Raw genomic sequence first — 16,951 nt, 5'->3', positions numbered from 1 at the left:
TTACAGCTGTGGAAGAGAAGAATGATTTGTCTTCTATATGTTCTCAATGGGGTCGGCGCTGCTGCCGCCGGCCCCATTGAGCGCATATACAGAAGAGAACAGGAATTGCAGATAGGTGCGATCTGCCATTTTTTGTTCTATAATTTATTGGACGAGCACATAAAAAGCGCTCATGTGTCCGATACCATTGCAAAGCAATGATTTTATAAAATCGCCGGACGCATGCGCATGTGGAAATCGCGGCTAAAAACGCCCGTCTGACTAATGTTCAGAGACATACCCATTGTGGCCCTAATCTTATGTCTGGATGCACAATGGGGCCCAAAATGAAAGGAGTAGTCGGTGGTTTTCAGAACATAAATTTTCCTTGAAGGCGTTTTAGGCCCCATAGCACTTTTGTAGAGCTCTTGAGCGGCCAAAACCAAACAGAACCCCCACAAGTGACCCCATTTTGAAAACTAGACCCCTTAACAAATTTACCTAGGGGTGTACTGACCATTTTGACTCCACAGTTTTTGAATATATTCAAGCAAAGCAAAAGGAAAAAAATGTGATTTTCGTTTTTTTGGCAATTCAATCATTTTAAAAACTGCTTTTTTTTGTACAGCACACACATGAATGAAGACTTGCACCCCAAAATGGATACCCCTGTTTCTCCCGTGTTTAGAGACATACCCATTGTGGCCCTAATCTTTTGTCTGGATGCATAACGGGGCCCAAAATGAAAGGAGTAATCGGTGGCTTTCAGAACTGAAATTTAGCATGAAAGTGATTTAGGCCCCATTGCCCACTTGTAGAGCCCTTGAGCGGCCAAAACAACAGAGAACCCAAACAAATGATCCCATTTTGAAAACTAGACCCCTTATCGAATTTATCTAGGGGTGTACTGTGTATTTTTACCCTACAATTTTTGAATAAATCTAAGCAAAGCAGTAGGAAAAAAATTACAATTTTCATTTTTTTGGCAGTTGTATCAATTTATAAACTCTTTTTTTGTACAACACACATAGGAATGAAGACTTTCACCCCAAAATGGATACCCCTGTTTGTCCCGTGTTCAAAACCATATCCCTTGTGGCCCTAATCTACTTAAAGGACACATGGCTAGGCCTATAATGGAAGGAGCACCCGTTGGATTTCAAGGTACAACGGAATAAATTCCAGGCTCCATCGCCCACTTATAGAGCCATTGAGCGTCTAAAACGATAAAGAACCCCCTCAAATGACCCCATTTTAAAAACTAGACCCCTTAACGAATTCATCTAGGGATGTACTGCGTATTTTGACACCACAGTATTTGAATGAATCTAAGCAAAGCAGAAGGAAAAAATTACAATTTTCATTTTTTTGGCAATTTAAAACAGTTTTTTTTGTACAGTGTACATCGGAATGAAGACATTCACCCCAAAATGGATACCCCCGTTTGTCCCGTGTTCAGAAACATTCCCGTTGTGGCCCTAATCTAATTATAGGACACATGGCAAGGCCTATAATGGAGGGAACACCCGTTGGATTGCAGGGCACAACTGAATAAATTCCAGGCCCCATTGCCCACTTGTACGAAATAAAAATTGACACCTTAAAAAAACCTCCCCTCAGACACTCCGCACCCTTTTCGGCATTCCCCAAATCTTAGATAAAAGTAATAATGTGAACTGTGTAGTATTTCTGAAGACAGAGGTAACTACGGAGGCTGGTTGGGATGGGCCCATGGGGCAATAAAACCGTGTATCCCCCCCTCCTCTCATGCTTTTTGGGGGTATTTCGTGACCTCAGTAGCGGGTATGGGGTGTAAAAAGTGGCGCTCTGTGAGTCTCCGTAAGCCTGCTGAGGTGCGGCGGTCTCGCACAGAAGACTCTCAACAAGCTGCTCCTGGAACTGCAGGAAGGCGAGCATTCCAAGGGCTTCTTGTAAATTACATATTACAGGTAGCAGTCTGAATAATGCCGGGCTCACACGGCCGTAGGTGGAATCCGCTTGCGGAGGCCCGCAGCGGATTTCAGCTGTGAGCCAACCGTGACCCTGCGTACGGCCATGTAATGTACTGCGCATAACTGCCTACTCACACAGGCGGTCATGCGCAGTACATTTTTTTTTTGTTGTTTGTATTTCCCGCACCGTCACTTAGCGATGACGCGGGTACCCGCAGCCCGTATACAACGTAGTTGCGTATGGGCAGCGGGTATATCCATGACCACGGAGCACAATGGGCTCTATGCTGCGGATATCCGCGGTAAAATAGAACATGATGCGTTCTCTTTTCTGCGAGTGGATTACACAATTCCGACCCACTAATGTGAGCAGAATTGTGTAATCCAATGCGATTGATCTGCGTATTACCGCGGATCAGACGCATGCAGAATCCGTAATTCCTATCCGGTCATGTGAGACCGGCCAAAGGTAGATCGCTACCTTTTTTTCACGTGACCGGGGACCGCTCAACGAGGCCACCCGTCACTGCTCCAGGCTCTCGCCGACCGTTGGTCGCTGGGAGCAAGGAGATTTTAAATTTCCTGTGCTCCCCGACTCCTGCGCATGTGTCTGGTATTTTGCCGGCGGTCGCATGGGCAGAATCCGGGAAAGTTCACGGATGAGGATCGCGTCGGGGTGCAAATACGGAGGCCTCCGTTAAAAAGATCGCATCGGTGAGGGGAGATGAAGCTTCACCTTTTTTTAACTTTTACGTGATCGCCATTATCCATTGAACAAGTGACCAGGAACCGCTCACCGCGGCCCCCCGTGAAATCTCCAGGCTCTCGGCTAAATTTTGTAGCCAGGAGCAGGGAGATTTTAAATTACGCTGGCAATCCACAGCTTTTGCGCATGCGTCCGCCACTTTGGCGACGGGCGCGTGCGCAGAAGCTGGGGTAAGGTCCGCATATAAATCCGCGGGCCTTAGGTACGTCATTTCATCCTCCCTCACGGATATGATCCGTGGGGGGTGATGAGATGTAAGATTTTTTAACTTTTTTTTTAAACTTTTTTTTTTACTTTTTACACTTTTTTTACTTTACATGATCACTGTCATCCATTGGATGACAGTGATCATGTCCCTGGTGACATCCCTCTGCTCCGGGCTACACATGGCAGCCTGGAGCAGAGGAATTTTAAATTTCCCGGTGCTGGAGCCCCTCTGTGCACGCGCCCGATGTCAATCATCGGGCGCGCATGCGCAGAGGGGGACTTCGGGTCCCGGAACATCGGGACACCGCTGAGGACCGGGGGTGAGTATTTTCACCTCCCCTCATGGATCCGATCCATGAGGGGAGGTGAAACGGACACTTTTTAAAAAACTTTTTAAAACTTTTTCGCGATCGCCGCTATCCAATGGATAGCGTCAATCGCGGGCCCGGTAACACCTCCTGGCTCCCGGCTACCTTCAGGAGCTGGGAGCCAGGAGATTTTAAATTTGCCGGGGGCTCCCGGGCTTCTGCGCATGCGGGTGACGTCATCATCTGGCTCGCATGCGCAGAAGACCGCTGGCGGGTCCGGGGGGACCAGATTCATCGGGGGCAGCGCGGAGAAGGCAGGTGAGCATTTTCAGCTGCCCTGATGGATCCGATCCATCAGGGCAGCTGAATCTTTACTTTTTTCACACTTTTATTTACTTTTTTGCGATCGCAATGCTGATTGCAATGCCAGGGGGACTGCCCACATCCTGGGGTGACAGCTCCATGCTGTCGGCTACCTGCGGGCACCGACAGCATGGAGCTGTCACGTCCTCAGGCAAGTGGGCATTAATCCAAAGAGGACGCATAAAACTACGTCCTCTAGGATTAAAGCCCACTTTCTGAGGACGTAGTTTCCCGATGGGGCAGTTGTTAAGGGGTTAAGAAAAGTTCTCCTGTGCTCAGGGTTCAAATTGACCAGTATTATGACGTTGAAGTGACACTTACTTAAGAGAGGGGGTCCGGGTGGATACTCATAGACACCCCCCTTACAAAGTCTAAAGTGACATGGTGATATAAATAAATAGTGGAGGAGTCTAGACAAAAAAGGATATGAATAAAATCAAATTTATTGGTAAAACCAGCACATAGTTACAGAAACAGAGATAAAAAGGTCAGACGCAACACGTTACGGAGTCTATAATGACTCCTATCTAGGGTACCTCCCAATTCCATCCTCTGATATGTGTCTGCTATTTTTTTGTTACGTTTTATTTATTTATTTATTTTATTCCTCTCCCTCAACCACGCTCTCCTCACTCTTTCTTTCTCTGGCTACTTTCTGATAAATTTTACTTCTAAGTTAACAATACTAAACCTACTTAGAGTTCAATATGGTTACTTTAAAATCTGGAAGTAAGTTACTAACTCCTTTTAGGATGTTAACGGGATGCTTAGTTATCTCTCTAATTTTAATAACCACCGAAAAAACGATCCATAGATCATGCAATGTGAAAGTTAAAATTGCTGATTTCATAGGTTCTAGGAAATTTTTCCCATCCTTTGGCAGTATCATGTAAAAATTAATAAGAAATGTATAAAATATGTTTTGAAATTACATAAGAAAATGTTAAGGTTACCGTTTTTACACATTTATATGGTCCTGCAAGACCGTTCTGCTATTGCTTATTTTATAATATTTGCAAAACTTTTATAAAAACGGATTAAACATAAAATAACACATAACATGTTAACAGCAGCAATTAAATTAGAACACCCTCCGCTTTGAAAGTATATAAGAAAGTTGAAGAACTTTTATATTCTCCAATAATTAAGCTTTATTCACATAAAACCAAACACCGCTTTCACAGATTAAACATTATTATTGTAGTAAAAGTGAACATCTGTAAAAAAAAAAAAAAATGTTTACGTCTAAGAGTCCCAAGTAGCTATGCATAGACCTACCTCGGCTTTGAATAGTACAAAAATGTACAAATCCAACAACAATGCAGTAATTTATACAATGCACAACGTGTATAATGAGGGTGACAAAAGTAAATGACACAGCATGAAGGCTAAAACAAAAATAAACAAACTTGACTCAGTTTGGACCTATCTTTCTAGTGTATTTGCGCGTGCACCGATGTATTTAAGCCCTAACAAAAAAGAAGCTAAACCATTGATGGGTCAGAATGAAACAATCTAATCTGAAGACCCCATACATTTCATTAGCGATACAAATGAGGTCTTCACAGGGTCAGCCAGGGCTCTTGGACTACAGAGTCATAGTAAGCCCCATGTCTGCCCCACCCATGATTTAACTAATTCGGGACACTTCTCACACACAAACAATTTTATGGGAAATGCAATATATACGTACATGTGAACTTGCCCTTTCTGTATATGTAACATGTACTCAATCCCATCAAGAACATCATTGACCAGATGTAAACATACAAGGTTGGTTCAGGTAGATGAAGCACAACTAATTTCTTCACTTTCTTTGGAACAATTAGTTCCTCTCAAGGGGATCTCCGTTGACGTCCAGGTGAAAGGCTTTGTGGCTGATGTGTCTGCGACGCTCAAGTACAAGAATGAGGAGGAGAAGGCGCTGGAGGCCATCTTTGTGTTCCCCATGGATGAAGACTCCGCTGTCTACACCTTTGAGGCCACAGTGGGGGGAAAGACCATTGTAGCCGATCTCCAGGAGAAGAAAGAGGTAAATTCTTGGTGTTTCTGAACTTATAACCTTGACAAATAAAGCTCATGTTTAAACAAGAGCCCTATGGTTCTGAGAAGCATGGTGTAGGCTTAAAGTAAACCACGAAAATTGCTTTGCAAATGAAATGAATTGTCAAGGACTCGTATGTTATCAGGGATCTAGGCTGCAAATAAATTGGTCAGTATTTAAGTTCAGACTGCTGCTACTGAGGAAATTGTATCATGCACAAGGTGAACAATTGGGCAGAAAATCATGTACTGATTGATCCTCACACTGTTATACCACGTAGAGAGAGAATATCTGCTTTCTGCTGAACCACATAAGGTAAGGCCTCATGTCCACAGGCGGATCGGTTTCCACATGCAGATTTCTGTAGCGGAAGACCTCTGGAAACCATTTGCAGGAGATCACGGATATAATGGTTTTTCCACATGGAGATACTCGAAAGCACTGCGGATCATCCGCGTGGAAAAAAATCCGCAACCCCACCTCCCAACCTTTTCCCCACCTCCCTAATTCATTTTAACCTTCAAATCTGCAGTGCATTCGCAATTGTATTTGTGGATGTACTGCGGATTGTCCGCACCCATTGACTTTTATTGAGCCTGTCAACACGGAATCCGCACTGAAATTGAGCATGCTGCGATTTGTTTCCTGCACCAAACAGTCCGCAAATCAAATCTGCATGCTTAAGTTCAATGCTTCCCTATGGGCACTTTGAATTGCGGATCTTTGCACTCCGCAAATCAAATCCACCCGTGAACATTCGACCTAAGTCTGATTCTACACAAGGTGAAATTGCTGCGGAATTTCCATGTCATTTACAGTAGCAGCAAAGTGAATGAGATTTTGAAAATCTAGTCTACATGTTGCAGAAAACTTCTGCACAAAACCCACACGGAAATAGACATGTGATGCGGAATTTAATTCTGCAGCATGTCGATTGTATCGTCATTTACTCTGCAAAATTCACTTCTTGTCAATGAAGGGCGGATTCTCCATAAATACTCAATAAACCCCGCAGCAAAATCCAACTCAAATGGTTTGGGTTTTGGGGCAGACTTCCTGATGCTGATTTGCTGCAGAATCTCCGCTGTGGACCTGCCATAAATGTGAACAAGATGCTATATGTCATGCAGAGGGTTGGGTACAACAGGGGGTTAGTACTGTAATTGTGTGACAGGTGTAAATATGCCTTCCCTGTATGTTTGCAGTCTATTCTAGTAGCCGTGTAACCTGTACTGTACTTCTGTATAATTGTAGTGTTACAGTTCTCTGTTTGGATATAAGGAATATACTGTATTAGGGTGACCAAATTTTCCCAGGGTCAAAGCAGGCTAGATGGGTGTGGTCAGGGGGCGGGGCTTATCACTCCATATGATTTTACATTTGCAGTTATAAAAAGTACAGGACCGCTTCAAAAAAGACGGAGCAAATTCTGCAGCATTTCTGCATCCAAAAAACAGTCAAAATTCATACCGTTGGTGCAGATTTTGACTGGAAATCAGCCGCGTACCCACAACTGACTTCATACTATGCAGCGCTCCCCTTCACCTTCTCTGAAGGCTTCCCGCTGTCAGCGCTCCCCGACTTTCGGTTCCCAGCAGCGTGTAGTGGCCTCACCTGACTAGCAGCGCCACACCTGACCAGGCCGCTGGGAACTGGAAATCGAGAAGCGCTGACAGTGGGAAGCCTACAGAGAAAGTAAGGGGAGTGCCACATAGTATGAAATAAGCTGTGGATATTGACCCCCACAGTAGGCCCTCTATGGCGAATATACTTACCTCCTCCTCATCAACTTGCAGAACCAAGGAGGAAAGGTCAGGCAATATGGGATGAAAGATCCCATATGCACACACTGCCATCAGTGTGTGCATCCAGCCTCAGTGCCACTGAGTGATTACCAGTCGTGGAGCTGGGGCACCCCGGCTGGTGATCACTTTAATGTTGACCTTTGCATCCAGAAAGTGGAAAAAATGGCTGTTCCGCTTGGGACCCTGGGGAAGGCAGGGACACAGAGTCCCAAAGCGGGACCATCCCACCTAAATTAGGACATCTGATTACCTTATATTAGTACATGATACATATGACTGTGTGTACTGAGCATGCTCACACAGCCCAACATGGAAGAATGATCCAGAACTCAGCGGAAGGAAGGGCTTGATGTTCACAGGAAGGAGCGGCTGTGAGGAGCTGCTCTGCAGATGACAGTTGGTGTGGACGCCATGAGTGTTACCACGGTAGCCTGCTCCAGGCTGGAGTAAGGAATAGGCCCAAGTAGGTAGTAAGAATTTCCTCCAAAAAGCGCTGTGAATGTGCAAGATAGTGAGTGATTGTCTGCCCTCGGGCCTAGTGAGAGGCCTGAAAATACAGTTCAGCAGAGTGAGGTGCAGTACAGGTGCTGCACTGTATATTACAACCATATAACCAATAAAGGGGTTGTCTGGTTACTATTAATGTTTTAAAATTAGGGCCCAATGGATTAAAACATTAAAATAAATGGTACTTGCCTGTCCCCAGCCCTGGCAAAACAGCACTGTAGCCCTGTGATTCTCCTGGTCTCTATTAACAGCGGAAGTCGGGTGATCCCTATCTGCCGATCAGAGGCCGCAGCATCACTGCCTGTTCTTCTGATCTACAGCGCTTACACCCTGGGCGTCATGGTGCCAGGAGTTATGAACATACAGGCTCCATATCTTATCCTGTGGCACATTTGCCCACAGATATTGCAACTGAGCCTCTCGTTCCTGCACTGTCATAGGCTGCCAAAGCTGGTGTTCCAGCGAGTCCCATTAATACTCAATGAGCAATTAAATGTGCTGACCAGGCAGGCCAAGAAAGCATAGCAACCTGGCAGAGGAATTTTTATGGAACCCTTGCTTTACGTAAGAGTATTATCCTGCTGAAAAATGCCCGTTGGAAGCCCTACCGTGAAGGCAACACATGTAGCAGCAGGATTTCCAGCACATTTCATTGAGCTGTTATTGTCACTGGACTGCAATGGCTCCCCAGATCATCACACCAGCAGTCAGGGCAGTGTGTCACGCCACAGCTAAGCAGGATTGATGTTCTTACCACGAGGTCTCCATATTTGAATATTTCCGTCGTTGGATACCCAAAAGAACCTGGAATCATTACTAAAGACGATATGGTTGCAGTCCACAGTAGTCTGAGTTACGCATTCATGACACCACTGCAAAGGAAGGCGATGGTGTTGGAGTGCAGATGGCAGGACACGTAATGGACACGATGACGTCAAATGTCCTTCTGCTAAGTGGCTGGAAATGGTCTGGGTAGAGACAGGGTTCTGAAATCATTATTTGGTAATCTATAAGTACTCCTAAACTTAGTCCAGATTTACATATAAATATATGTTTTTAAGATTAAATAAAGTAAAACAAATAAAAAGTTCTAAGACAAAGTCCTTATTTAGTCAGCTGTCTGGCTACTCACTTCTGTGTGAAGGTCATTTGCAGCTTTTGCTCATTCTTCAGGCCTTGTAATCTTCTGAACAAAATATGTGCTTCATGTAAGAAGATTAAGGCAATACAAACAAAAGAGACAAGATGGTGTTCAACTGATAATATAGTTTCTCTCACATAACGATGATGTCACTTGTCTGTGGATGGCGGACAACAAAACAGTTGGAGCGGCTGTTTCTTGCTAGGTGATCGGACAATCCTTTCCATTGGTGGTCTTTCGAGGGCATCCTGAGCCCTTTTGCCTTATGTGCATGCTTGCGCACATCCACTATTCCCAACACCTCCTATGAGTCTGGACAGAACGGCCCGGGTTGTGAGCAATTTGTTGATATATCTATTCAACTACTCATATTCCAATACTGCACTCCCTCTCTCTGACTCTGTTAACTGAGCAAACTCCTCTCTGTGTCGTAGAGGTGTCTAGAGGTTAACAAGCTCTGCATAAGCAGAAAAAGAGGTTCACTTCACACAAGTAGCCTCTGTGAGCCTTTCTATAGGCCAGAGGTGGAACTATTTTAAGGCCTCAGGTGATAAGACCGTTCATCTAATCACGCCACATATCTAATCATTTGCATATCTGCCTGAGATGGAACTGCATGCCTAGTTTTGCAGCAAAATGACAACTCCTCCTAGGTGCTTGATTTTCTTTGACAAGGAGTGTATGTGTACTCTACTGTACATAAATAGTTGAGTCGCTTTGAAAATATATTGTGTTACTTGAACTGATTTGGAGTTAAGCTCTGTATTTTAACTTAGAGCCAAAGTTACAATTCTGCTGTTTGCTATTGGAAACAGGACACACCCCAAATGGCTCATCTGAGCTTCCATAATGTGGAACATTTCCTTCATTACGTAACTGGTATAAAGAAACCACTTCCCATAGTGCAAATCTCCAAACAATATCTGTGCAGACACTGAACCAGCAGGGATTGCCACTGTTAATTCAGCAATCATTATTTAATATATCCTGGATAACAGATCCTGATGTGTTATCTCATAACTCTCCTTTTCTCTTTCTATAGGCACACAAGACCTATGATGAGGCCATCAAACAAGGCCAGCAGGCTTTTCTGCTGGAAGAAGATGAGAGCTCAGCTGATGTTTTCAGCTGCAACGTTGGGAACCTACCGCCTGGTCAGGAGGCGGCAGTGACCTTAAAATATGTGCGGGAGCTTCCAGTCGAGGCAGATGGAGCTGTTCGTTTTGTGCTTCCTGCTATACTGAACCCTAGGTACACCCCAAAAGGTAATGCTGTCAAATATCAACTAGGGTTCGAAAAAAGGTTCATGCTTTTTGTTATCCTAGACATACATGCCAATACCATTCAAATGTATCCTGTGAACCATATGACTTTGTCCTAAAAGGATTAGTGAAGATGTGTCAAGGATGATGAAAAATGAGGATTATCAATGCTGACAAAACTCAGTGGTGAATGATCACAAGGATGATGATGATGATGATGATAGAAACCAATGATGAGAGGAAGGATGATTGATTTCAGCAATGATGGATGAGTAGGATGATGGTAGTAAATGATGGTGTAAGTATGATCATAGATGATGATTATAAATTATGTTGATGGATAAAAAGGGCGATGGATGATAGAAAATGACAATTAGGAGAGCAGATGATGATACATAAGAAGGATAATTAATTATGGTAATGGTGGATAAATTAGGCATAATACAGTAGATGATGGTCTAAGAATGTCCAAAGATGGTGAAGTTGGATGGTAATATGTGATGGTCCTTGGTGAAACGTATAATAGAAAAGCAGGGTGAAGGCTGGGGAGGCTAGATAATAGTGATGGATGATGATAGATGAGGGGGATAATTGATTTAATCAATCGTGGACAATAGTGATGGAGTAGGTGATGTGCATAGGTGATGATGATGGATGATATGTGGTCTACTGGATGAACGGGGTAATAAAAATGATAATGAACATGGAAAATGAGGCTAGAAGGTAACAATGGTTGATTGCATACAGATGTCATAGTGAATGATGGGTGATGATGGTGGATGATGATACATAGCAATAATCACATTATCTTCTGGTCTATCAGACCAATTTACTTTTCCTGGTTTTCTCCTTTTTCATCATTCCCATACAGAACATGATGTGAGTGTGACCACCACCCGTCCACAGGTGCCTATTGAAGAGATCCCATACAGCCTGAGTCTGAGCGCTCATTTCCAGTCTGCTTACGGCATTGCCAAGATAGTATCCAACTGTGATATCAGCCCTGTGGAGTACACTAATGAGGACAAGACCACAGCCAAGGTGTGGACTGGATAAATCTTTAGCAAATGTGTGGCATGATGCAAAAAGTAATGCTGTTTTACAATTTTATTGTTTGTGCTACTATATCCTTAAACTAGGAATGGGGAAAGGGCAACAAGAGAGATGAGGGGGGGAGACAGTGGAGATAGAGTTCTGGGATCAAGAAAGGAAAATGGGGGTCGAGTGGAGGGAGGTGTTAGTACAGATAGAACTAACAAAACAGCTAATAGAATCATAAGTAGCATAATGAATACAAAACCGCAACCATATAAACTGTATGGCAATGAATGCAAGAAATCTAATCAGTAAAGTTGGTGAGCTTGAAGTGAGAATGTCTGAAGTAAACTACGATATAGTAGGCATATCGGAAACATGGCTTGATGAAGAATGCGACTGGGCAGTGAATTTACAGGGTTGCAACCTCTGGGGACCATGGAAGGGTCCATGGAAAACTGAAAAGGGGAGGTGTATGTCTTTATGTTAAATACTATTTAATCCTGAGACAACAAGAAGATATGTGTAGAAGATGAACACATGGAATCTTTATGCATAGAAGTGCAGGGAGGGAAGACTTATAAAATCCTTATGGGAGTTTTTTACAGGCCACATAAAATAACAGAAGAAGCTGAATACTTATTACTAAGAGAAATAGAAGAGGTGTCAAACTGAAATGAAGTAATTACTATAGGGGAACTTTAATTACCTAGATATAATTTGGAAAAATGAAACCTGCAGATCTCACAATGGTGATAAGTTCTTGAGAATAATTAAAGATAACTACCTTGCCCAACTTAGGGTGCATTCACACGAACGTATATCGGCTCGGTTTTCACGCCGAGCCGATATACGTCCTCCTCATCTGCAGCGGGGGGGAGCCTGGAAGAGCCAGAAGCAGGAACTGAGGCTCCCGCCCCCCCCCCCTCTGCCTCCTCTCCGCCCCTCTGCACTATTTTCAATGAGAGGAGCCGGGACGGGGGCGGGGCTAAGGTCTGTGAATTAGCCCCGCCCCTGCCCCGCCTCTCCCCATTGCAAATAGTGCAGAGAGGTGGAGAGGAGGCAGAGAGGGGGCGGGAGCTCAGTTCTTGCTCCTGGCTCTTCCAGCCTCCCCCCCCCCCCCCCGTGCACATGAGGACGACTTATATCGGCTCGGCGTGAAAACCAAGCTGATATACGTTCGTGTGAATGCACCCTTATATGGGAGCCAGCTAGAGGAAGGGCCCTTCTGGACTTATTACCCAAAAGAACGAACAGAATCATGGGGGTGCAGGTTGAGGTACACTTGGGAAATAGTGACCACAATATCATTAACTTCCAGTTGTCATGCAATAGGAAACCTTATCAGCGAGCGACAAAAGAACTGGACTATTGTAAAGCAAAATTTGATCAGCTTAGAATTACTCTCGGCAACATTAAATTGGACAATGTCCTCAAAAATAACAGTACACATGACAAATTGAAGAAGTTAAAAACATCCTAAATACCTCAAGTGAGCAGGTTATACCCTTCAAAAATAAAGAAAACTACGAATAAAAGGAAACCAGTGTGGCTCAGAAACGCCTTTCCACTAGCGTTTTTTTAACGTTGCGTTTTTTTCACGCGATTATCAATGGGACTTTCTAATGTTAAAAACGCATCGCACAAAAATTGCAAGTTGGTGCTTTGCGATTTTTGTGCAATGCGTTTTTAACTTAGAAAGTCCCATTGACAATCGCGTGAAAAATATCGCTGCGTTAAAAAAACGCTAGTGGAAAGGCACCCTAAGCGTGACTAACCACTACAGTTCTTTTTCACTGCGAAATTTGCAGCGTTTTTTTTTTTTCCAGGGATCTATGGGACTTCTTAATGTTAAAATTGCGATCGCACAAAATCGCAATTTACCATGAAATCGCATGAAAAAGGAAACCATTTAAATTACTAAAACAAGAAGGCAGTAGAGAAGCGCTAAAAACAAATGGGGAAAAAAACAACATATGTAAGGAAAAGATCACAGCTGCCAAGGAGGAGGCAGTGAGACTGATTTCCAAAGAGAGCAAAAATAACCCTAAATAATTTTTCAATTATATAAATGGTAAAAGGATTTGTACTGAGAGCACTGGCCCTTTAACAAATAATGCAGGAGAAACCAATGAGGATGATGGGGGGGGAAGGTGAATCTTGTAAGTAGTTTATTCTCAAGTATATTCATGTGAGAAATGTAAAAAGGAACCCCACTAAATATCACCTGCTTAATGCAGGAGGAAGTACACAGCCGGCTAAAAAAGATTAAAATCGAAAAATCGCCTTGCCTAGATAGAATCCACCCAAGGGTTCTAAGACAGTTAAATGACGTGACAGACAAACCGCTATTTCTTATATTTAAAGGGGTAGTCTCACGCCGAAACGTGTTTTTTTTTTTTTTTCAATAGGCCCCCCCGTTCGGCGCGAGACAAACACAAGGGATGGGTTAAAAAAAAAAAACGTTTAGTACTTACCCGAATCCCCGCTCTGCGGCGACTTCTTACTTACCTTACCAAGATGGCCGCCGGGATCTTCACCCACGATGCACCGCGGGTCTTCTCCCATGGTGCACCGTGGGCTCTGTGCGGTCCATTGCCGATTCCAGCCTCCTGATTGGCTGGAATCGGCACACGTGACGGGGCTACGAGGACCAGCTCTCCGGCACGAGCGGCCCCATTCACCACAGAGAAGACCGCACAGCGCAAACGCGTCTAAAAAAGCAAGAAGACATCAGAATTAGACGGATCCATGGTGACGGGGACGCTAGCAACGGAGCAGGTAAGTGAATAACTTCTGTATGGCTCATAATTAATGCACGATGTATATTACAAAGTGCATTAATATGGCCATACAGAAGTGTATGACCCCACTTGATTTCATGAGACAACCCCTTTAAGATCAGGGTTGTACCACTGGATTGGCGCATTGCCAATGTGGTTCCAATATACAAAAAGGGGTCAAGAAGAGAGCCTGGTAACTACAGGCCAGTAAGTCTCACTTCAATAATTGGAAAAATATTTGAGGGATTTCTGAGAGACGCCACCCTAGAATACCTCAAGGAAAATAATGGTATACCTCCTCATCAGCATGGGTTCATGAGGGATTGATCATGTGAAACCAACTTGTTGAAGTAAGTTCTAGGCTGGGCCTTGGAGAGTCTATTGATCTGGTACATCTAGATTTTTGTAAAGTATTTGACACCATGCTGCATAAAAGGTTAATATGTAAAATGAGACAGCTCGGTCTGGGCGGAAACGTGCAGCTGGGTAAACAACTGGCTTGGATATAGAAAACAGAGGGTGGTAATAAATGGTTCGTACTTTGATTGGGCCACCATTGCTAGTGGGGTGCTAGAGTGTTCAGTACTAGGCCCATTCTGTCCAATATATTTATCAATGACCTGATAGAGGGACTGCACAGTAAAATATCAATATTTGCAAACGATACAAAATAATACAAGATAATTAATACAACGGAGGACAATATACGGCTGCAAATGGACCTAGATACTCTGGGGGCTTGGGTATAAAAATGGCAAATGAAGTTCAACGTCGATAAATGTAAGGTTATGCACATGGGCAGGAGAAAGGGATGTCACCAATATACACTAAATGGGGTGCTGCTAGGGAAAAGTGATATGGAAAAAGACCTGGGGGTACAAGTTGACTGTAGACTTAATTGGAGCAACCAATGCCAGTCAGCTGCTGTAAAGGCAAATAAAGTTTTGGGGTGCATTAAGAGGTATAGGGGTGAGGGATGAGAATACTGTTCTTCCACTATATAAGGCACTTGTCAGGCCCCACATTGAATACTGTGTACAGTTCTGGACACCAGTACTCAGAAAAGACATTGCAGTGCTTGAGGGTGTTCAAAGAAGGGCAACTAAATTAATCAATGGAATGGGGGGACTGGAATACCCAGAGAGGCAATTGCGATTATTCACCCTAAAAAAAAAAAAGACAGTTGAGGGGTGACCAAATAACCATGTATAAATACACTAGGGGACAATACAAGGATCTCTCCCATGATCTGTTTATTCCCAGGACTGCAACGGTAACAAGAGGGCATCCTCTATGTTTAGAGGAAAGCAGGTTCCATCACCAAAACAGAAGGGGGTTCTTTACTATAAGAGTAGTCAGACTGTGGAATTCTCTGCCTGAGGGCGTGGTAATGGCAAAATCAATGGGTACATGGATTTATACAGCTCTCATTAAACTTAGTCTTCAGATATCTCCTAAGCTCCCTGTAGTGGTGGCTGAAGGCTGATATAAATTTATCATGCAACTCAGCATCCTACTGATGGCGGCAGGAACACCGAATTCTGTCATGTAATGATATGACTGTGAAGGAAAACAGAATTATAGATCTATTTACTCTAGTTAGTGCCAAAAGAATAGAAACACTTTATGAATGAGATTCCAAAATTAAAATCTCAACATCTTCCGACTTATTAAACTGATATACATTTGTAATTTTTTTCTCTGCTCAGAAAAGTGCTTTGGAGTCTTACAAGTAAGCAAGTACTAACTATTAAGCTGCAGGGTGTCAAGGCAGGTACTGAACTCATTCTTTATGTAACCAGGATAGTGATTACTCTGGGATAAACTGACCCAGCATGGACCATGGCTGCAGTTATATGGACACTATGGCAGGCTCCTAGTTAAACTTGAGTGGGTTCAAAGGTGGAGCGGACTACAATATCCACAGCAGTTATCAAAATTACAGTGATATAGATTAGAAAAGAGACGGCCAAGGGGCGACCTAATAACTATGTATACATATACTGTATCTGGGATCAATACAAAGATCTCGCCCGTCACCATTTATACTCAGGACTGTAGCTATAAGGCTTCATTTAGAATGCATCTTGCAGCCCGTCTATGGCGTTCATCCCAGGGTTCTGTCTGAAATGCTAAAATCGCATTCAGATGGAACCACAGGCTTACATAGCTAAAGACAGTTCTGGTCTGTGTTTTAGCAGGTTTCTGTTAGTTTCCAGCATTCGGTAGCTACTGTAGTTGGCTTTATCATAGGAACACTATAACAGGTAATATTATAAGAGAACTACATATCTCTATTAGTGCATGTGATTTATTTTATGGTGTGTCTTCAAATATTTCCAGGTATCACTGGCTGAGGGACACAAGTTTCAGCGTGACGTTGAGCTCCTTGCTTATTACTCAGAGATGAACAAACCAAGTGTGACTGTGGAGGCCGGGCAGGTATCTTCTGATGCTGTCAAGGAGCTAGAATCATCAGGTGACTCATATGCATTGTACCATGACCCTATTCTGCCCTAAATGCTATTCTCTACGAGGGTGAAATTCTGTTCCAGATGTCGGTCGAGATCCCCGAAAATGAGATTCGGATGGAACCCTGGGAAAAAACCATATACTTGCATTTGTCACACGAAGACCAATAAGATCCACTTTTGATAAAGTTCCCATTATATTAAAATATGTTGTATCTGAAGGATAGAACAGCATAGCTGATTACATTATTCAATCCTCCAAATATAATGCAAACAAATGGAAACATTGTGAAATGGAGACCTAATTGGTTGTCTTCGTTGGACAAAT

At 43.4% G+C, this 16,951-nt stretch overlaps 1 protein-coding gene across 2 annotated transcripts in view; it reads left to right on the top strand.

Moving 5' to 3' along the window:
- Positions 1–16,951, top strand: part of LOC136627520 (von Willebrand factor A domain-containing protein 5A-like) — a 217,266-nt gene that overhangs the window by 124,314 nt on the left and 76,001 nt on the right. For both annotated transcript variants that reach the window (XM_066602699.1, XM_066602698.1), the window contains exons 5-8: positions 5,405–5,607; positions 10,115–10,337; positions 11,206–11,375; positions 16,496–16,631. In XM_066602699.1, the coding sequence (XP_066458796.1) occupies positions 5,405–5,607; positions 10,115–10,337; positions 11,206–11,375; positions 16,496–16,631 (732 nt within the window). The remainder of the gene's footprint in view (positions 1–5,404; positions 5,608–10,114; positions 10,338–11,205; positions 11,376–16,495; positions 16,632–16,951) is intronic.

This window comes from Eleutherodactylus coqui, chromosome 5, assembly GCF_035609145.1.
Source record: "Eleutherodactylus coqui strain aEleCoq1 chromosome 5, aEleCoq1.hap1, whole genome shotgun sequence".
NCBI classification, from domain to species: Eukaryota; Metazoa; Chordata; class Amphibia; order Anura; family Eleutherodactylidae; genus Eleutherodactylus; species Eleutherodactylus coqui.
Note: the sequence above shows the minus strand (reverse complement) of the source record. Positions and strands in the feature narration are given on the sequence as shown.